This window comes from Phascolarctos cinereus, unplaced genomic scaffold, assembly GCF_003287225.1.
Source record: "Phascolarctos cinereus isolate Bilbo 61053 unplaced genomic scaffold, phaCin_HiC Scaffold_4;HRSCAF=312, whole genome shotgun sequence".
NCBI classification, from domain to species: domain Eukaryota; kingdom Metazoa; phylum Chordata; class Mammalia; order Diprotodontia; family Phascolarctidae; genus Phascolarctos; species Phascolarctos cinereus.
In genome coordinates, this window is record NW_027555847.1 from 694,750,061 (window position 1) to 694,772,402 (window position 22,342).

At 51.6% G+C, this 22,342-nt stretch overlaps 1 protein-coding gene across 1 annotated transcript in view; it reads left to right on the plus strand.

Moving 5' to 3' along the window:
• Positions 1 to 22,342, plus strand: part of NCOR2 (nuclear receptor corepressor 2) — a 361,555-nt gene that overhangs the window by 278,792 nt on the left and 60,421 nt on the right. The window contains 3 exon segments of the mRNA XM_078154258.1: positions 3,752 to 3,899; positions 11,890 to 12,444; positions 12,447 to 12,519. Of these exon segments, the coding sequence (XP_078010384.1) occupies positions 3,752 to 3,899; positions 11,890 to 12,444; positions 12,447 to 12,519 (776 nt within the window).

The following is a 22,342-nucleotide window of genomic DNA, read 5'->3' on the forward strand; positions in this document are numbered from 1 at the left end:
GCTTTTGTACCTCTTTTTCCATTTGACCAATCCAGCTTTTTAAGGGTTTTTTTTCTCCAATTAATTTTTGTGCCTCTCCCATTAGGCCTGTTCTGGTTTTTAAGGTATTGTTTTCTTCTTTTTCAGCCTCTTTTACCAAGCTGTGAATTCTTGTTTCATAATTTCCTTGCAGCATTCTCATTTCTTTTCCTAATTTTTCCTCTACCGCTCTTAGGTCTTTCTTTAACTCTCTAGGAATTCTTGTTGAGTTTGTATCCAATTAGCATTTTTCTTTGAGGCATTTTTGTAACAGTGTCCATATCATTGTCTTCTAAGTCTGTGTCTTAGTCTTCCCTGCCACCATAGTAGCTTTTTATGGTCAAATTCTTTTCTGTGGTTTGTTCATTTTCCTAGCCTATTTCTTGACTTTGAACTTTATGTTAAAGTTGGACTCTGCTCACCGTGGGGTGGGGAGGCACTGTCCTAAGTTTTAGGCTTTTTTGGGGCTCCCATTTTCAGAGCTAGTTCTGGGGGTCTGCAAATTTTTGGTGCTTCCAAGGTGTTGTGATCCTGGGAGAGGTGTGGTCACTGCTCTCCCGGTCTGCACTCTGGTCTTTACCCAGGAAGGGCCCTTGAGCCTCTTCAGCCACAAGCCCTAGTGCTTGAACCTTGAGCGGGCTGCTTACTTGGCTTTCCTCTCTGCCACGGAACTGTGACCCAGAGCTGCTGTGGGCAGTAGAGTTACCGGTCAGTGCCAGCAGAGGGTCCCCTGGAATCTCTTTCTCATCAGTTGTCCGCGTGGTTGCTACCGGTGTCATAGCTGCCTCCAAGGCCCAGGTACCCCTGCTGCTGCATTCCAGGCCGGCCTCCACCTCAGTGTCACAGACCTCTCCCACAAACCTCCTGATTTGTCTTAGGCTGGGAAAAATGTCTCACCCTCACCTTTTGTTGACTCTGCTCTTCCAAAGTTTGATTTGAGGCATTATTTTAAAGTTGTTTAAAGGGGAATATTGGAAGAGTTCAGCTGGGTTTCCACCTGTAGTCTGCCATCTTGGCTCCCCTGCTAGCATGGAACCTTAGCTCAAAAGGGGAAAGGGGGAAAATCCAGTTCTTGCCTTGAACTGGGTCTCTGGGGTCAGTGAAGTCAGAGTCAGGAAAGGGATCTTGATAGAGTCCAGTTCTCAGTGAGGTAGGGAGCCAGATTAGATGGCCACAGAGGTCTTCTCTGGCTCTCTTGCTCTAGCCCTGTGATCCTGTGACCTTGGGCAAGTCATTTACCTCAGTTTTTTTTGCCTGTAAAATTAAGGGGTTGCACCACATGAATCATGTTCTGAGGTCCCTGATGGAGCCAGTTAAGTACTTGTGGGGCAGGGGTGGGTGGTGGCGGCGGCAGTAGCAGTAGCCAGTGTGGTTAGAATACCAGAAGTTTGGTGGCTAGTTGCTATTCTTTTTACTGTGTGTGTGACTTTAGGTATACACCTAGCAAGATCATGGACTGAAAGCCAGTAGGGACCTTGGAGGCCCCTGAGGAGGACCATTCCCCCATTTTACAGAAGAGGAAATGGAGGCTTACAGAGGGTCCATGACCTGCCCATGACATCTGCTTAGTGTTCTGCGGTGTGACTTGAACTCGAGTCTTCCTGACTCCAGGTCCAGCACTCTATCGACCAGGCCCTGTAGGGCCTTGGAATAGTCTTAGCCTCCCTTGATGTTGTGTCTTCTGCCAGGACAGGCTTCACCTCCAGCTAACAGGGGAGGCCCGCTCCTCGGCCTGCCTTCTCCCTGGTGACTTTGCAGAGTGTGATTCTAGTAGAGGAGAAAAAACAATTCAGTGAGAGTTTGTTAAGTCCTGCTCCTACAGGCAGCCTTCCCCAACTCCTGTTGATTCCAGTGCCTTCCCTCTGTTAATTACTTCCTGTTTATATTGTCTGTTTCCTGTTTTGCACAGCCTTCCCTCACTTCAGTCCAATTCACTTTCATATCATGGCATCACCTCCCTCTTTGAGAGTGAAGGACAAGCGACAACAGTCCTGCTTTGTAAAACACATTTGTTTGCTTGTTCGATTGTAAGCTCCTTGAGGGCAGGGGCTGTCTCTTTTTGTATCCACAGAGTTTAGCCCAATGGATAGCACACATAGTAGGCACTTTATATATACTCATTCCTTTCCCTTCCCCTTCCTCTGTAAGGTACAGTCTTTCGAAGAGTCACTTAGAGAACTGAGAAATTGACTACCTAGGGGCACACAGCACAGGTGTCTCAGAGGCAGGGTTTAAGCCTAGGTCTTCCTGGCATTGCCCTGAAGAGTCTGGTTGATACTGATGAGGATGAGGATAGGCAGAGAGCCCCACCCTGAGTCAGGATGGCCTGGGTTCAGATCCCTCCTAGATATGTGACCCTTCACCTCTCAGTGCCCTAGGCAGCTTGTCTAAGCCTAACTGTGGCACAGCTACCAGTCTTCATGAGAAGAAGGAGTTTCTTCACTGCAGACTCTCAGGGCTGATGAAATTAGGAGTCTGAGTCAAACCAGGATGATACTACCAGTAACAGAGGCCTCAGGCCTAGGGCGTCAGGCTGACCTGGGCTTAGCTGTCACCAGCTGGGCTTGTGACCCGTCATTCATCGCCCCCAGACGTTGGAGCTCCCAATACCAATAAAATCACTGCTCCAGACCCCAAACGTGTTACCACAGTCCAGGTATGTTACTTCATTTGAACCCTTACAACAATCCTTGAAGATAACATCGCCTCCATTTTACAGGGGAGGAAACAGGGTCAGGGAAGGAAAAGGAATTTCCCAAGGATGGCGTATAGGAGACCAAAGGTCAAAGCTGGGATTTCAGTCCATGATCCCTGACTCTGAGTGCAAAGTTCTTTTTCCTACCTCTTTCTAGTCCTCAAGGAGCTTAGGAGTCTGGTAACCCCCACCACATACTGAGAACACGTGAGCCAGCCTAGAATCGGGGGCTCAACTCTGGTGTAGACAAGAAATACCACAGATGTTAGGAAGGGGCAGGAAGGAGGCATCCCTGTTGGCTTGGACAGATTTCTTGGAGGGTGCAGAACTTTAATTGATCTTTGAAGAATGAGTAGAAATTAGATGTGGTAAAGGAGATGTGGAATGGTGGGGGAAATCCTGGATTTGGGAGCAAGAGACTGGAATTTCCTATGACTTTGGGTCATACTGTTCTAAACATCTTACTGTGAGCTCAGTTTTTCTATTTAAATGGGTAGCTTGGACAAAATGAACCTGTAGTTCATGAGGGAATGTACTAGATTTGGGAGTCAAAGGACCTGAATTTGAATCCTGGCTCTGCTTCTTAAGGCCTAGGTGACCTTGGGCAAGTCACTTCTGGGCCTCAATTTCCTGATCTGTATAATCAGATCATTAGGCCAGTTGACGTCTCAAGTCCCCTCCAGCTCTGAATCTGTGCCCCTGCTACTGATGCCTTCCTCCCCTAAAATCATGCTGTGTTTGTGTATTTATTTTGTTACGTGAATACAAGGTATGCAATGTGTATATATTGTCATGATGGATGAAATCTTCAGTAACAGTTAGTGAATGCTTGTTATTGGTTTTATTGAGTACAGTAGACAGCAGTGTAATAAAACTGGGATGTTCACTAAAAAGAGGTAGACTGAATGTTAAGACAGACAGCATGGGGGGAGGGGGGTTGATGACCGTCCAGGTGTAATGGATAACACAAGAGGTGGGCATCCCTTTCCTTAGGGCCGTGACTGTCCCTTTCTAAGGCTTTGTCTTTTTTTATCCCAGGAGAAGGAAAGAAATGCTCGGCGGAAGAAGAAAAAAACTGAAGCTGTGCCAAGCGAGGAGACCACGTTCCCTCCCGTGGTAGAGGATGAGGAGATGGAGGCGTCTGGGATGAGTGGCAATGAGGAAGAGATGGCGGAGGAGGCAGATGGTAAGAGAAGGCGTCGACTGACAGAGGGCAGACGGGCGCAGTTAAGGAAACTGATCTGGTCTGGGGAAGGCAGAGCAAGATGGCGCCTGTTGGAATGGAGGCTGTAGTCTATTTGGAAGATCATGGTGGCTGGGGTGGGGGGAGGCAGAGTCTGGCCAGACTGGAGAGACCTGTGATGATGTGTCAGCCAATTAGCATGAGCCCATCCTAGGGAGAGTGAGCCTCCCTCAACAGAGCTTTCTTGCTCTCTCTTGCATTTCTGCCTAGGACTTTATTGGTCTCTGTATCTTGTGTCCCTCTCTGAGTGCATGTTATGTTTGATGAAATGAGAGCGGGGGGGAGAGAGAGAGAGAGAGAGAGAGAGAGAGAGAGAGAGAGAGTAGAGAGTGTTTGAGGATAAACCATATATTATTGTGCAGCTAGCAAGATTGTCATTTGTGTGTGTATGTGAGGCGTAGTAACCAGATCGGTCTGTGGGAATGTTTAGCCCCTTCTTCACCTACTCTCTCTCTCTCTCTCTCTCTCTTCTCTCTTTTCTGCATCTGTGCTCAGCCTTCTCAAACTCCTTGCCCCCAGGATATGTTCAGTGTGGGTTCTGGGAGTTCTTCTCCCAGAAGAGAGTCACCCTGGGCCCTACTTTCCCCTCTCCTTTCTCCCTGCCCCCAGCAAGGTAAAAATTGAGTCACCCTCTGAGAAAGAAGGGACTAGGTAGGTTCTGCTACTACACATCTCTTCCTAAACATCCCTCTGTCCCCACCCTCCTTTGGCTTCCCTTTCTTCCCCCGTTCCTGCTGAGTCTTGGACCAGGTTTCAAGGCCTTACCTCGCCTGTTTGTTTCTTTGACCCTTAAAAATGGCCCCCACTTCATCAAGAGTGGAGGTGTGGTCAGAGCCCTGTGTGAGGAGAGATGTGCTTAGGGGAGGGGGGGCCCCAAGGTTGAGCCTCAACAATGGCCTGACACCCCAGGGCGTTTCATCCCCCAGTCTGGGCTGGCCTCTGAAGTCCCTTCTGGCTCTCGAGCTCAGATCCTAGGGAAAGCCAGAGGAGTTTTCAGCAAGCATTTATTAGGTGCCTACGGTATGCCTGTGCTAAGCACTGTGGATATAAAAAAGGTAAGAGACAGTTCCTGCCCTTGAGGAGCTCACTGTCTAGGGGAGAGACCACATGGAAACAGCTCTGTACAAACAATTGCAGCCAGGATAATCAAGAGAGGAGAGGCCCAAGCATTAAAGGGCATTGGGCAAGTCGTCCTGTAACAGAGAGGGTTTAGCTGGGATGTGAAGGAAGCCAGGGATGGAAGAAGGAGGAGCAGATGAGGAGAAAGGGTGTCACAGGCCTAGGGGACGGCTAGTGTGGATGCCTGAGGTCTGGAGATGGAGTGGGACAGCATCATGGAGGGTCTAGAAAGGCAGTGGGGGGCCAGTTATAAACAGCTGTGAATGCCACAGGGTTTTACGAAGGATTCTGGTGGTGCCGGGAAGCCGCTGGGCTTTATTGAATGGGGCAGGGGCCATGACGTGGCGAGAGGGGAGCTGTGGGAAGACCGGCTGCTGGGCAGCCTCAACTCTGCTGGTCGTGAGCTAAGATTCTGCAGCCCCATGGGCTTGGGCTTTGGCAGCCAGAACTGTGCGTGTGAGTGTGTGTGTGAGAGAGTGAGTGTGTGTGTGAGAGAGTGTGTGCACAAGAGAGTGTGAGAGAGCGTGAGTGTGTGAATGTGTGTGTGAGAGTGTGAGAGCGAATGAGTGTGTGCATGTGTGAGAGTAGGAATGTGTGTGTGAGTGTGTGAGAGTATGTACATGTGTATGAGAGTGTGTGAGCGTGTGAGAGATGTGAGAGAGTGTGTCACTTCACTGCTCTGGGCTCAGTTTCCTCATCTGTAGCATGATGGAGTCGAGGTAGAGCACCGCTGAGGGCAACACTAGGTCTGTTTTCATGTGAATTCTGAGCTCCTTTTCAGCACTGAAAAGCTGATAAATCGGTCACCAAGCATTTATTAAGCACTTACTGTGTGCCCCATACCCATGCTGAGTGCTTGGAATACAAAAAAAACAACAGGAGGAGGCCTGCCTTCAGGAAGCTTAGATTCTATTGGGAAAGACTGAAGTGCCCCAAAATGAAGTCATTGGGGAGGGGGGAGTTGGAGAGGGCCTCCCTTGGGAGGCGGGTGGGTAAGCTAAGCTCTGGATGGCTGTGGTCTGTACAAAGCCCTACTCTAGGCCATGGGAGAGATTTGGAGAGAGGTTAAACATCCTCTGGCAGCAGAGCAAGGACAGAGAAATCAGTGCAGGAGAGCTTGCTCAGAGGTAACACCAGATGTCCATGTCTCAGAGGGATGGAGTCACTCGTTCTTCTTGTTTTTGGAGGCAGTCGAGGTGAAGTGGTTTGCCCAAGGTCACACAGCTGGTAAGTGTCTGAGGCTGGATTTGAACTCAGGTCCTCCTCACTTCAGGGCTGGTGCTCACTGTGTCACCTCATTGCCCCTGAAGTCACTCATCCTTGGTCACACAGCTTTTATGAGCAGAACCCAGGCCTGCTGGCTTCCAGTCTCGGCTACTTTCTACTCTGCCAAGGGTACCAGCTTGAGGAAGGCCTCAAATGCCAAGATAGTGGGGCTGGATATCGTGGGCCTGTGCCAGCAGACGTGGCTCCCTCCCTTGTCCCTCTCGGAGGGAGGCAGGCACCTGGTGGCACGTCTGTTGTCCTGAGAAGGCCTGCGGACTGGAAGTTTGGGGTTTGGTGAGGATAGGACTTAGGAGACTGCTTTCCCTGCACCCAGCCTTGTGAACCAGCGTGGCTTGGAAATTGTGTGGCATTGACGGGCTGTCAGGAGAGCTGCCAGAAGGAAGCTTTTGCTAGGACTGGGAAATTTGAGATGTGTCAGGATAGTGTTGTGGTGTCTACACCTGCCTCCCCGCAGTCTCCCTTTACATCACCAGTTATCAAGAAGCCCACGTGTAATCAGGGTTCCGTGCTAGGCCGTGGGGAGACAGAGGCAGAGAATGGAGCTGAGGGTCTACACAGATGATAGACGTGATGACGTGGCGGGAGCACACCAACCGCTGGGCCGCTCCTGACAGGCACTGCTGAGGAAGCAGGGGCGACGGGGCTCGTGCCCAGGCACGAGGGGGCGGCTGACCATTTGGGGTGGGAGCGATGCAAACCCAGCTAGAAAAGCAGGTGAGAGCCGGCTTGGCCAGCTGGGCTGGTAAGCTCCCGTTCCATCCCAGAGGCGGCAGGGAGCGAGTGACCCCAGAAGCATTCGGTAAGCACCTGTTCTGTGCCAGCGCAGTGACTGCGGGGGGATCAGGCAGGGCCTCGCTTGGAAGGTGGTGCTCAGGCCTGGGCTTGAGGGAAACCAGGCATGCCAAGTCTCAGGAAAAGGGCAATCCAGGCGCAGGGGCAGCCTCTGTCAAGGCAGCGAGGTGGGAGGGACAGGAAGAGGGTGTGGAGGAGACTGGGTTCAAATCCTACCTCACATGCTTCTTAGTTGTGTGGCCTTGGGCAAGCCTTGATGTGCCTCAGTTTCCTTATCTGTAAATAGAGATCACAATTGTACCTTTTCCCCAGGGTTGTTCTGAGAATTCAGATGGAATGGTGTATAAAACACTTTGCAGACGTAAAGCTGTGTGTATAAACCTCAGTCATTATTATTATTGTTAGCTCATTCTTCTCATCTTTTTTCTTCTTAAAATGCATTTATGGGTATCTTTTATTTTTACATCATCTGCATTTCCAGATGTGTCTTCCTTTCCCTTCCCCCGCCAGAGCCATGCCTTTATGACAGAATAAAAAGAAGGAGAAACAGTTCAGCAAAAGTGATTAAGAGGCCGGAAACGCCAAACTGACCAAGCAGCCAGGGTCATTAAGCACCTACTGTGTGCCAGGAGACTCGTGGTGAATGATGAAACAGATGGATGTGGCATGGGGGAGACAGCAGGCTCATCGGTGGGTGGAGACTGTATAGGTTCCAGGCGAATAGCTGCACATACACCCAGAGCAGTTCAACCCAAGGCAGCGTGGAGGGGCTGCTGGTGTTTGGGGGATCAGACAAGCTTCGTGCAAGAAGGATGACGGCCGTGTTTAGAAGGGAGGGAGGGAGAGGGTATATTCTAGGCAATGGGGATGGCCGTCGTATGCACTGTTCCATACCCATAGCCCCCCACCTCTGCAGACAAGCTCAGTCTTTTCCTTTTCAGTCAGGTTCAGATAGAAGTGGTCCCGAGACAAGTCCCTGTCTTGCTGTAGTGATGGCTTGGGTACTCTGGGATCTATAGACTCTTGCCCAGACAGACAAACTGCCTTTTGTAGCTAAATAAAGGTGATTATAATTGTAATGACAACTAATTTGTTAAGGTTTGCAAAGCATTTTAATCCTCAGAATCACCAATGATAGTTGGTACTAATATTATCTCCACTTTCCAGATTAGGAAACTGAAGCGCGGAAAAAGTTGAGTGACTTGCCTAGGGTCACACAGCTAGCTAAGGCAAGATTTGAACTCGAGTCTTCCTGTGCTCTATCTGCTGTGCCACCTAAGGGTTCTAAGTGTTAGGATATAAGCTTCTTTCTTTTGCCAGCTTTTACTGACAGCATCCTCAGCACCATGTCTGACAGCTCTAATTATTTAATTATTGGGAAAGAAGAGACAGAGAGATTGGAGAGAGACAGAGAAAGAGAGAAGGAGAGACAGAGAGAGAGAGAAGGAGAGGGGGAGAGAGAGAGTGACAGATGGAGAGAGGGGGACAGAGAGGAGAGAAAGAGAGGGCAGGGGAGAAGAAGGGGGAGAGAGAGAAGAGAGGAAAGAGAGGGAGAGAGAGAGAGAGAGAAAATGAGAGAGAGAGAGAGAGAGAGGAGAGGAAAGAGGGAGAGAGAGAGAGAGAGGAGAGGAAAGAGGGAGAGAGAGAGAGAGAGGAGAGGAAAGAGAGGGAGAGAGAAGGGGGGAGAGAGAGAAAAAATGAGAGAGAGAGGAGAGGAAAGAGAGGGAGAGAGAAGAGGGGGGAGAGAGAGAGGCAGGAGGGAGAGGAGAGAAGAGAAGAGAATGAGGAGAGAGAGGGAGAGAAGAGAGACAGGAAAGGAGAGAGAGAGAAAATGAGAGAGAGAAAGAGGAGAGGAAAGAGAGGGAGAGAGAAGGGGGGAGGAGAGAAGAGAAGAGAATGAGGAGAGAGAGGGAGAGAAGAGAGACAGGAGAGGAGAGAGAGAGAAAATGAGAGAGAGAGAGAGAGGAAAGAGAGGGAGAGAGAAGGGGGGAGAGAGAGAGGCGGGGAGGAGAGAAGAGAAGAGAATGAGGAGAGAGAGGGAGAGAAGAGAGACAGGAGAGGAGAGAGAGAGAAAATGAGAGAGAGAGAGAGAGAGGAGAGGAAAGAGAGGGAGAGAGAAGGGGGGGAGAGAGAGACAGGCGGGGGGAGAGGAGAGAAGAGAAGAGAATGAGGAGAGAGAGGGAGAGAAGAGAGGAGAGGAGAGAGAGAGAAAATGAGAGAGAGAGGAGAGGAGAGAGAGGGAGAGAGAAGTGGGGGGGGGAGAGAGAGAGAGAGAGAGAGAGAGAGAGAGAGAGAGAGAGAGAGAGAGAGAGAGAGAGAGAGAATGAGAGAGAGAGAGAGGGAGGGAGGGAGGGAGACTGTGAAGGATGCAGATCTGGAATGAGCAGGAATAGCTCCCATCCCAAATTACTTTAGTGTGGCAGGTTTGAACTCCTGTTTTTGGTTTGGAGAAAGTAACCTTGGATGTGGCCTGCTAAGAAAGCAGCTGGGTGGTGTAGGAGAGTCAGGAAGACCTGAGTTGGAATCCCACCCTCAGACCCATTCGGAGCAAGTCACTTACCTGCTGCTGCCTGCCTCAGTTTCCCCACCTGTAAAAGGTGGATAATAGGACTACCTCCTAAGGGTATCATGAGCATCAACTGAGATATTTGTAAAGCACTTTGCAAACATTAAGACTCTATTTAAATATGAGTTCTTATTACTAGTTTTTATTATTAAAAGGTTCAGGAGAGAATGTTGGTCTTTGAAATTTGGCTCAGGGGCCAAGCCCCAGGCAGCGTGTGGCCCTCCTCCTCCTTCCATCTCCCGGCCATGAGGACTGGGCCTCTCCACCAGAGAAGCCTTGGCATTCTCAAAAATCTCCACTTACCCCAGAAGAACCCTGCTTTCCTCCAGCACTGCTGATGAAAGACTGCTCTTTCCCATCCTAATTAACCTGACCCACAGACTTCTTGTTCTCTGAGCTGAGCTTGCTCTTCTGACATCATCAGAGAGACCAGTGGAAAGGGCTGGTCTGGGCGGAAAGCGAGGCAGGGTCAGTGGTGGGAGGTGGAGGGGGGACAGGGTTGGTGATGGACTGGGAAGGAAGAAGGTGTCTGGGATGGAGAGGGAGGGGGGAAGAGAGAGAGTGAAGAAGAGCGTGGGATGGAAAGGGGAGAGAGAAGAGTGTGGGACGGAAGGGAGGGAGGAAGAATGTGGGATGGACAGAAGAGAGGAGGGCCGTGAGGAGTGGCCCGGAGAGAGGAGGAGGAAGTGGGACCTTCCTTGTGCACCAGGGGCCCTGCAGGTGACTCCTCCTCAGTTCTTGGGTGAGTGCTCCAGAAAGCACACGTGCACAGAGGAGGAAAGCTGTGCCCAGTTGCCTGGATGACTCCTCTTGGGGCCCCTTTCGTGCCCCCCTTTTGTTGCATTTCACACTGTGGAGTATCAGGCCCTTCTCCCCTTTCTGTCCTCTGCCTGCCTTCTGGCTTTCCATACTTCTGGTAATAAGATGGCCAGGGTTTAATGCAGTGTCCCCTCTGGCATGGGGGTCAGGGAAGAGTAGGTGTCTGTCCGCTGAGCCTCGAGTGCCAGAACCAGACGGGGGCTGATGACAGCAGGGCCTGCTTAGTGTCCCTCTCTCATACCCCAGGCCCTCATCATAGCTGCTGGCCGGGGGGGGGGTGGCAGGGGGCCGGGGAATACCTTCCTCTGAAGTCATCTCGGAGCCCCTGTCAGAAGCCTTCCCCCCACTTAGTAAGGCTGTCAGCCCGTCTTGTTGACACCTCCTCAAGTCCTTCCTTCTCTGGCCTGTGTCCGTGCTCACACCCACCCCCAGCCCAATTTAGCATCCGCTCTGTTGTCACAGGGCAGTCTGCAGGAGGGAGGCCTTCAGCCAGCGGTTATCCTCTTCGCTGCTTACTCATCCCCCCTTATCTCAGATGTGTAGATTGAGCCCCTTCCTGAGGCGATAGCTTTTACTCATCATCTGCCAGGCTGCCCTGTGGGTGTTTGACACAGTACCCTCTCCCCAAAGCATTGTCATTAAAATAAATACCCAGGGCAGCCTTGAAGGGAGAAGGGAAAAGGAGAGGGTGTATGTATGTATGTATGTATGTGTGAGTGTGAGTGTGTGTGTGTGTGTGTGTGTGTGTGTGTGTGTGTGTGTATGTGTGTGTGTGTGTGTTTAGGGTCCTGAGTGCCACCTTTCCCTTGCTGAAGGTGAATGATGTGCACTGCCTGCTTGTGTGAGCCCTAGGTGTCTCTTTTCTCCCCCTCCCCCTTTAGCCAGGTAGGGAATTCTTTTTTGCCTCTGCCCATCCCGCCTGCTTCTGTGAGGCCTGCCCAGCATTGTGGTGGCTCAGCCAAGGCAGGGTGGCAGAAGGGAAATGCTTCTGGCCTGCAGAATCAGGAGAGACCCCTGGCTCTCATGCTAGCCGGGTGACCTTGGGCCAAGATATTGAACTTCTCTGAGACTCAGTTTTCTTATGTGTAAAATGGGGACAATATTAGCGCCTGTCTCCCAGGGATGTATGCGCTTTGTCAGCTTTTGTGTGCTCTATACACATCATTGCTGTCGTCTCTGCTCCACCTGTGAGTGCTGCACATTAGTCTGGGTGCGAGTGAGGCCAAGGCCAGGCTCCAGGTCCCCTCCTGGCCCTGCCTCCATTTCTGACTTCCTTGGTCTTACAGATATCCAGTGGGAAGTAGAGAAAGGGGTTCTCATTGATCCCCCTCCCGTTTCTCTTTCTTCCAGCTGCCGTCAACAACAGCTCTGACACAGAGAGCATCCCTTCCCCAAGGACGGATGCCAAAGAGAGTGGCCAGAACGGGCCAAAGCCGGGACCAGCCCAGGCTGGCGAGGCTGGGGCAGCAGCAGAGCCCCCCTCCAAGACGGAGGAGGTCGCCCCCGGCACTCCGGCCCCTGCTGATGCCTCGGCCCCCCCTGCACTGCCCACCGACCCTCCGGCGCCCACTACACCTGGCCCCACAGCGGCCCCAGCAGCCCCTGAAGAGGCCAGCCAGGAGCCCGGCGAGGAGAAGCCCCCAGAGGAGCTGGTGGTCGACGTCGTGAAGACAGAAGAGGAGGAGGAGGGAGGGACAGCTGAAATGCCCGGGGATGAGGCCATCAAGAAAGAGATCAAGAAGGAGGCCGAGGAGGAGGGCGCCGACAAGGCCAAGGGGGCAGAGAAGAAAGAGGAGGCGGGCGGAAGTGGAGGGGCTGGCACCACCGGGGCAGCTGTGGCCGGGCCGGAGGGGCCGCTGAAAGTGGAGAAGAAGGAAGGGGGCAAGGCGGCCAAGGGCACGGGACCAACCCGGACAGTGACTCCAGTGCCACCTGTAGTGCCGACGAAGTGGACGAACAGGAGGCTGTGGACAAAAACAGGTGAGCGTGGCCGTGGGCCGTGGGTCTGGGCGGACCAGAGTCCTCCTGGGCTCGTTCTGGGTGCTCCCGCCTCCCCTCCCCTCCTGGCCACTCTGTCCCCCCAGGTGCAGCCACCGCCACCAACCACCCCGGCACCTGCCGCCTCTCTTGGCCTCAGTGTGCTCATCTGTAAAATGGCAGAGCGGACTGGACCAGATAAACTCTCAGTCTCTTCTAGCTGTTATCCTTCAACACAGCTAGAATCCTCCATTCTCACTCCCTGCCCCTAGTAGCTTAGAGGATGGGAAAGGTTCTGGACTTGGAGTCTGGAAGACAGTTCAAATCTGGCCTCAGACACTCACTAGCTATGTGACCCTGGGCAAGTCACTTGACCTTTCTTGGCCTCAGTTTCCTCATCTGCAGAATTGGGATCATAACTCCCTGGGTTGTTTGAGGATCAAATGAGATGACATTTGTAAAAGTGCTTAGCACAGTGCCTGGCACACAGTAGGAGCTTAATCGATGCTTATTCCCTTCCTTCATCCTTCCCCTCGGTTTCCTCGTCTGCAAAGTGGCCGCTAAGGTCCTGTTCAGCCCGAAACCTGTGACCCCAGGGCCTCGGATCTTTCTCCCTCCTTGGCCGCACATCAGTCCATCCGTCCATACTTATTTTGGTTCAGTGAAAAGAGTCCCAGGAGGCCGGAGTCCTAGCACTGTGGTCTTGAGCAAATCACACGCTTTCTCTGGTTTCTAATTCCCTCACCGGTGTAAACCTAGGTGGGTAGGACTGCTGGTCAATGTTTCATAACCAGCTCTCCAGAAATTAAAAAAAAAAAAAGCGAAACTGTCTGCCCTATATATTTTTTCAGTTTAATCAGTGGGAGTAACGTTTTGTCCATCACTTTTTTAAGTCCCGACGGTCAGCAGGACGATAAATCAGGCCCTTCAGATTGCGGTACTCCCTGCCGGTTTTCAGGTGGCAGTGGTGAGCGGGTTTGAGCTGGCTCCAGCACGCCCCTGAGCCGTCCCTCTGAGCTGAGGTGGTGGAGCCCCCGTCTGCTGACTCTCCCCAGCTCTGGTTCTGTTTCCATGCCTTGTTCTTATCCAGCCTTCCTCAGAGAGGGTGTCTGGGGATGGGGAGGGCCTCCTGGGCGTCTCTGCTTGACTGAGGCTTGAGCAGAAGACCAGCCGTCTTGAACGGAATCGGAATAGTTTGTTTTCCAGATTGTTTTTTCTCCCTAGAAGTGTTCTACTTATGAAAAGTGGAATTCCCCAAATGTGTAAGCCTGCCCATATAAAATAGAGACTTGGGGAAAGAATTCTTCATTGGGTTTTCCTTAAATATGAAGGTCCCCTCCTTAAAATAACCACAGAGGCCATTACAGGGGAACCTGGAACTTGAAAGTCATAGAATGGCATCCTGAAAGGGAGCTCAGAGGTCACTTATTGGAATAAGTGTAAATAATAACCCCCTTTACAGAAGAGGAGCCAAGTGACCTGCCCAGGGTCACCTTCATAATAAGCAGCAACCCCAGGATTTGAACCTCCAGCTCTCTGCCTCCAAATGGAGTTCTCTTTCTAGCCTTGGAGTCATCATATCATAGATTTATAATCAGAAAGGACTTTTGAGGACACTGAGGCTAGCCCTTTCATTTTTTTTAGATGAGGAGACTGAGGTCAATAGAGGTTTAAGTGACTTGCCCAGAGATACATAGTTAGTAGTTATCTGAGGCAGAATTTGAATTCATGTCCTCAGTCAGTAAGCATTTATTAAGCACCTACTGGGGGGCATCTAGGTGGGCAATAGGTAGAGCACCGGCTCTGAAGTCAGGAGGACCTCAGTTCAAATCTGGCCTCAGGCCAAACACTTGACACTTCCTAGCTGTGTGACCCTGGGCAAGTCACTTAACCCGAATGCCAAAAATAAAAAAAATCATTAAGCACCTACTGTATGTGCCACGCCCTGTGTTTTACAAACATCTCATTGGAGATATAGGCTGCATCCTAGGGCTCTCAAAGGCCTTCTTTCTTCACCTTTAAAATAAGGGATTTAAACTGGGTCCCTTCCAGTTCTAAACAATCGATCAATACATGTTTATTAAGTGCCTCCTAGGTGCCAGGCACTGTGCTAAGCAGTAGAGATACAAAAAGAGGTGAAAGTCAGTTCCTGCACTCAAGGGGGCTTACATTCTAAAGGGACAGGCAGCATGTGAACAGATATACACAAAGCAATCTAAATTCCGGATAAATAGGAAATAATTAACAGAGCGTTAATTAACTCCCTTAATTAATAATTAATACAAGAGTTAAGAGGGATTGGGAAAGGCTTCCTGTAGAAGGTGGGGGCTTAGTTGGGACTTGAAGGAAGCTGGGAAGGTCAGTAGGTGGAGTTGAGGAGGAAGAGTGTTCCAGGCATGAGGGAGAACCAGAGAAAATGTTTGGGACTGAAATGTGGAGTGTCTGGTTCCTGGACCAGCCAGGAGTCCAGAGTCGCTAGATCAGAGAGTATGTGATGGGGAAGGTGATTGGAGGAGTAGGAGGGGGCTGGGGTAGGAATGCCAAACAGAGCTTTCTTGTATGGTCCTGGAGGTGATAGGAGGCCACTGGAGTTTAGTTGAGTGAGCAGGGGGCGATTGGACGTGCGTTTTAGGAAAATCATGGTAGTGGCTGAGTAGATAGATCGGGAGGGGTCCAGGCGTGAGGCAGTGAGGGTCAGCGGAGAGAGAAGGGGGCGTATTGGGGAGATGGTGCAGAGGTAAAATTTACAGGCCCTGGCGGCAGCCTGAGGGCCTGGGAGGATGGCGGTGTCCTTGGCAGTAATAGAGCAGGGGTTGGGGGGAATCCAAGTCCCACATTCCATCTGCTACAAGTCGCAGGTGCTGCAGGAAGCCCTGAGTTCCAATTCCACCTCTACCATGTACTGGCCGTGGGACCCTGGGCAAGTCACTTTATCTGTCTCAGCCTCAGTTTCCTCATCTGTAGAATGGGGGTGGTTAATAACACCTGCCTTCCATAGTTGTTGGAGGATCAGATGAGGCATTTGTAAAGCATTTTGTGGAGCTTTTAAAGCGCTGTATAGATGTGCTCAGCTGTTACCATTGTTATTATTTTTAACATCATACAAGGTGCAGAGAGAGGAGAGGTCTTGCCTGTTAGCCATAGCTTGGGGACGTCAAAGCTGGGGCCCACATCCGAGTTCCTGGGTCTTTCACCGTCCTGTCCTCCCAAAACAAACTTGGTTTTACAACAACTCAGTTTGTAGCTGTCCTTTGCAGTACTAAGACACAGCATAAAGCAGGGTCAGTCTGTGTCATCACCTCCCCATCCCAGCTCCAGCTCCGGGGCCCTGGGGATAAGGAAGAAGATGGTGGTTACTGGGAATACAGGATGCCAGGGAGGCCAGGTCAAGCCCCTCATCCCTGCCCCACCCTTTCCAGGACTTGGCATCCACATGAAGGGGTGATCGGGCTGCCCTGTTCTCCTCCTCCTCCCAGGGCTCATCAGTCTTCTTGGCCCCCTTGATCCAGATTGAAGCAGACAGGCCAGGCAGGGCTGGCCAGCAAAACAGGCCTCAGAGCACCAGTCAATTAAAGCAGGAGAGCATTCTGTGGTCCCCGAGGCAGAGGAGGCTGACTCCCTCCATCATTCCTGTGTAATGGGGTCAGAGGGAGGCCCTCTCCACCCTCTCTCACACTGCCTGGAGAAGCGTCATGGAAACACATCTTTCTGTCTCCAGCAGAGAGCTGAGATCATGGGGCAGCAGCGATAAGCTAAGCCCCTTGCCTGTCACAGGGCACAGTGCCCGTGGGTGCGGGCACTTGGATCTGGCTTGCTAGGTCCTGCCTGGGCCAGCCTGGCAGCAAGCCTTGGAGGGCTCATTTTTTAACCCTGTAGGAGAACTGGACGTGACCTCAGAGGCCCTTCCATTCCAGCTGGCTGGCCAGTCCCAGGGAGCAAAGAGAAAGGATTCGTGGGGAGGGGAGAACACTGCCCATAGTCTCCTGAGGGTAGGAGGCTGCGGAGCATCCTGAAACACACTGTATTCAAATCGAGGCCCCTGAATCAGGGGACCATGGTTCAAATCCAGACTCGGCTAGTTATTCTCTCTCTGACTTTGAACAAATCGTTGTCCCTGTCTGGGCCTCAGTCTGCTCATCTGTGAAATGAGGCTTACTGCCTGTATGACCTTGGCAAGTCAATTGACCTCACTTCTCCATTTGTTCATCTGTAAGATGGGGAGGGAATTGGATTAGCTGAGCTCCTGGTCTCATCCATCTCCAGATTTGTGATCCCATCGGTCACCCCTGAATAAGAATTCCCCTCTACAGTGTGCGCAAGCATTGCTTAAATCCCTCCAGTGATGGGGGGGCTCACTGTTTCCCAGGGTTGTCCCTTCCCTTTTGAGATAACTGATTATTAGGAATTTTCTTCCTTAGGTCAAAGCTAAGTCCGTATAACTTCCACCCGCTGCTCCTAGCTCTGTCTAAAAAGCAAGGCCTAGTCTGTCCGACAGCCCCTCAGATATTTGAATTCAGTGGTCATGGCCCCAAGAGTATTGTTTGATTTATTAGGATATTTCTTCCATAAATGGTATCTTGCTGGGCACCTTCCCTTCCTGTGGGAGAGCCTCCTGCCGTCTCTGGGGACCTTACCCAAGTGTATCCAGATTTCCTACCAGTCTGGGTCTCCAGCCAGCATTTGTCAGGCTCACCCCAAATACTCCCAGATCCTGGCCACATAGCACAGGAGAAGAAACTCTGGCCTGGGAGATGGGAGATTTGGGTTTCTGGCCTTGATTGACACTTAGGAGGGTTTTTTTTGGACATTGGGCAAATCCATGCCTTCTATGGGCCTTCATTTGTCCTACACTCTCTTCACAGAGTGCAGTGCGGCAGAATGAGGGGGTGGCTTTAGAATCGGGGGATCAGGGTTCAAATCCAGCCTTGGCTAGTTATTCTCTCTCTGTGACTTTGAACAAGTCATTGTCCCTCTCGGGTTCTCAGTGTGCTCATCTGTAAAATGAGACCCTTCCCCCCTCTAAAACTGATTCTTTGATTCTGTGAGTTAGATGATCTGAAAGGTTCCTTCCAGCTCTCATGTTCTGTTTTCCCTGCTGGCCATGGGCCTGGCAGCCTTCCTTCCCTCCCTCCCACCCCCCAGACTCTGTCTTGCTCATTCTCCATCCCGTCCAAGGCTTCTGGCTGATTGTCCCTGGCTCAGGCTAGGCGCCATAGGCTGTGGGGGGTGAGATGCGTCAGAGCTGTCCTAGAAACCTTTTCCTTTGGCTTAGCTGGCCTCCTGGGAAGGGACCGGCTGGGAAAGCTGGGGCACCCTGAAGTTGACCCTGTGGATCCTAGCCATGCTGAGGAGCTGGCCTGCCCCACCTCAAAGCCTAAGCCTCAAACCCCGAGTTAGGCTGTGTGTGTCTACATTTCCTCTCCTCCCCCAGGTCTATCGCTGGCAGCTTCAGCTCTAGAACTGATTGATATCTGTCCTAACCCCAGCCCTCCACCCCCCCACCCCTGGCACACATGCCCCCTGGAGTGATGATGGGTCACACAGACGTTTGGGCAGAAAAGAAGCCACTTTTTTCTTTCTGGCACTTCCAAGCATTCTCCCGGCCCAGAGGAGAAACAACACTCTGGGAGAAAACCCCTCTGGCAGTTTTTCTTTGGCAGAGACCTAGCTGTCTCCTTCCCTTTCTAAAGAAAAGTTAAGGCCTCCCCGCACATCCCCAGTTGTGAGAAAACCCTCTTGACCTTTTCAGGAAAGCCTTCTTTGGGGTTGTCCTGTGGCTTTGCTGGGTCAGGATAACCTAATTTGGGGTTCCCCGAGCTGAGGGCTCAGAGCACAGGCCTGTATTGAGGAGCCATCCACCACAGAGAGAAGTTGGTGTAGGTTCAGAAGAGGTGGAGACATTGGGGAGTGTTTCCTTGCCAGCTCTGGGGAGGAGCCTGAAGCTGAGATCTGAACGTGGCCAGATTCAGACATGCACAGCCCTTGAGGGCTTCAGTCCCCCTGTAGTTTCCCGGAGAGGCTTCCAAGATGCACTGGCCCTAGAGGGGAGGCTCTGGGCACTTCCACCTGTGCCAGCCCTCTGGTATTACAGATGAAGAAACTGAGGCCCAGAAAGTTTAAGTGACCTGTCCGAGGTCATAGATTGTGTGTGTGTGTGTGTATGTTTTCTTCCTAGACAGACAATCCTTTATAGTTGTCAAAGCTCTGTTTATGGTTATCAGAGTTGTCCAGTCTCTGTTGGAAGGGACCTTCATGGCTGTCTAATAGGAAGAAGAACTAGCATTTCTATGGTGTTTTAAAGCTTGCAAAGCACTTTACAAATATCTTGTTTGATCCTCACAAAAGCCCTGGTAGGTAGGTAGGTAGGTAGGTAGGTGCTATTACTACCCCCATTTTACAGATAAGACAGCTGAGGCAAACGGCTAGGAAGTATCCGAGGCTGGATTTGAACTCGGGTCTTCCTGACTCCAGGCCACATAATCTGCAAGTCCTGACTCCAAGTACAGCATTCTTTCTCCTTTGCCATACCATGTGATACCAGTCAGTGCCCCATTAGTGGCAGTGGCCTGATTTCTGTTCCCCAGCTTTGTCCGTTACACTGAGCAGCAGCCTTATCTAGAAACACCACCCATGGTGACCCTGGCGATCCACTGTGTTTGACCCAGGTTGGGAATCTTTCACCCCTAGGAGCCAAGACAGTGTCCTGAACCCTTAGAGGGTTATTAGAAAAGGCCACAGCTGCAGGGGAGGTGGCCAGGAGAGAGGGCTCAGGGCGTACCTGAGGAGGACTGTCCTAGAAGTGGATTCAGGGTTGCATGTAAGTGTGAGGAGCAGGTGGGCGGTAGAGCGGGCCCTTACCCCCTGTGCAGCCTGCCTGCCCGAGGCCCTGCCGGAGAGACCCTCAGGAATATCCATCAGACCCGTTTCTGCTTCCCCCTCCCCCCAGGTTTTCTGTCTCCTCAGCCCCAATGCGTCCTTGCCCGCCTGGCTGCACACGTGAGCATGCGCATGCACTCTCATGATCACGGAGCCCTGACTTTGAGCCTGGCCCCAAGGGGCTTCTCTTTTGCTGAGGCAGGCCTGGGCAGCTTCTTCACTCTCCCATGGGGTGAGTAGGAAGGAGAGAGGGAGGGCAGCGAGGGCCTCAGGACAGCTGTGTTGGCTGCCTTCTGGCCCTTTCCCGGGCTGCTGGCCGGCTGTCTCAAGGGTTAGCTGGGCCAGGCCTGTAGATCATACCAGCTTGAGCCTGTCTGAGTTGGAAACAGAGAGCCGCCTTCCAAAAGAGAGAGAAAAAACTGCTCCGCCCAGAAACCAGGCACGAGGTACTAGGGAAGGAGGTTCAGGCCAAGGTCACGGTAACCGTGAATAGGAGGAGGCAGAGTTTTCTTGAAGGCATCTCTGAGACCTTCATCAGAAGCTGAACTTCCCCAAGATCTGAGATCTGATGGGTGGAGTGGGCCTCTTCCCTCCACCCCACCCCAGCCCTTAGTGGGCTCCTTCCTGGGGGCTGCAGGACTGTGTCTGCACTGTTGGTAAAAACTGTAAGGAGGGCTTTGCAGGGATGCCCCCCACTCCTGCTCTGGGCCCCTTGCAGGAGCACAGGCATCTGCTGCCCAAGGGCCTCTGTTCAAACCCTGGCGTGGCCTCTTTACCTGTACAGAATGCAGTGGATGGGGCTCAGTCACCTGAAATCTCATGCTGATATCCCTTCTGGCTGTAAACGTGTATCCCTCTTTTACTTGTTTTTCCCTTTCTCCAGAGCTGTTCGTTCTCCAACCCACCCCAGCCTCCATCCTCACTTCTATTCAGTTCAGCAAGGACCTGTCTTTAACAAAAAACAAACAAAAACAGTTATGGACATTCTTTTTCTTAATCACCTCCCTTCCCCAGTCATACCCCTGTTAGGATGTGAGCTCCACAAGAGCTGGGACTGTCTTTTCTACTTGCATCCCCAGCCTCGAGTGTGGTGCTCTGTACGTAGTAAGAGCTTAATAAATGCTTTTTTCCTGACTAGGTAAATCCGTGCCAGCGCACTCATTACAAAGAATAAAAAAGTATAGGAGAGAGCAGTTTAGCAAAACTCACCTGCACATTAGCCGGGTCGGACCTTCTAGGCCAGGTCACCCTGTGGTGCAGAGAAGGGAGTGAGGGAACTGCGAGGGGCAGGCTTTCTGTTTTTGTATTCTTCCTGTATACATTGTCTTCATGGTCTCTTTTGCTTTCCTGGTTCTGCAGACTACTCTGCATCAGTCGATACAGGTCTTCCATTCTTCTCTGTATTTTTCATAGATGCCGCTTGCAGAGGTGTCATCATCCGTGACATTTGTGTACCTCCGTCTGTTGAGCTGTTCCCCAGTTGATTCACTTCTACTCAAAACTAGTATTTATTAAGTGCGGGCACTGGGCCACGCTCTGGGTTACAAAGTCAAAAGCAGAAGCTAGCCCTCGCCCTGAGGAGTCGATGTCCGGTTGAACTTTCCTGTTGTTCCTGGGGTTGTCTGACAAATAGATGGCAGCCTAGAATGGACAGGGTGGTCCTCTGCCGTTAGCCAGGTGACGACTGTGGGTATGGTGCTCGCTCTCCCTTGGCCTTAATTCTGTCATCCCATCCGCTGCCTCTTTCTGTACCCCTGGTGCTTAGTCTCGTGTCCGGCACACAGGAGGCGATTAATAAATGCTTATCACCTGATTGTACAGTCAAGACCCAGGTGACCTTTTCAGGTCCCTTCCTGCCCAGCCCATGACATGAGGTGGCTTTGAGAGTCCATGTATACCGTAAGCATGTTTTGTGATAAACATACGGTGATCTTTTTTTTTTTTTAACACTGCCTGCCCCCCTTCCCCCAAAGGGCTGTGATTCCCTCCACAGCATGAGGCTGCTTTCTCTGGAGGTTGTAGGGCTAGCCTGGGAGGAAGGTGGGCTGACTTCTTTGGACATCAGCAGGCTGATCAGAGGGGGCGTGGTGGGGACCCCAGCACTGGAGGGCACGTCACTTCCCCCCAAAGGCCACAGTGGGAGGATGCTTACCCTCCCCCCTCGTCCCATTTGGGCCGAGAGCCTCCATAAAACACCAGGAATGTAATAGCAGGCATTCCTCAGATACTTGCTGGTCAGTTGGTTGAATGCGGAATACACCAGTGGCATTGGGCCCCGCGCCCAAGCCTGCCCCAGACATCGCTGAGGGTGAAATGTTCAGGGGGTGTCAGGGAAGGGGCCGGGCCAGCTTTGTGCCCACTGGCATTGGGCCCTGCGCCCAAGCCTGCCCTGGGCATTGCTGAGGGTGAAATGTTCAGGGGGTGTCAGGGAAGCGGCCGAGCCAGCTTTGTGCCCACGGGAAGACCTTCTTGGGCTGTTTTTTGGCTGCTGTTATCTCCAGGATCAAATACAAACCCCCCCCCGTTTGTTTCTGAAGCCCTTCTCAGCCTGGCCCCTCCCACCTCACAGTGGTTAGACTGCTGAGCCTGCAGTTGGGAAGACCTGAGTTCAAATCCTGCCTTGGACACGTAATAGCTGTGTGACAACGTTCATCTTCTGCCTCAGTTTCCTTATCTGTAGAATGGGGATAATAATAGCACTTACCTCCCAGGGACAATTGTAATGTGATCAGCACGGCCCTTGGCACACGATAAGCACTGTATGAATGTAGGTGGCAATAATAATAGTTCTGATGACGATGTTGATAATTGCCGACATTTCTCTAGGCCATTAAGAGTTCATGAAATGCTTCATAAATATCATTCTGTCGGTTAGATCCTTAACACAGCCCCACGAAGAAGACACCTGCAGATGTTGTTATGCCCATTTTGAGGAAACGGAGGCTCGGCC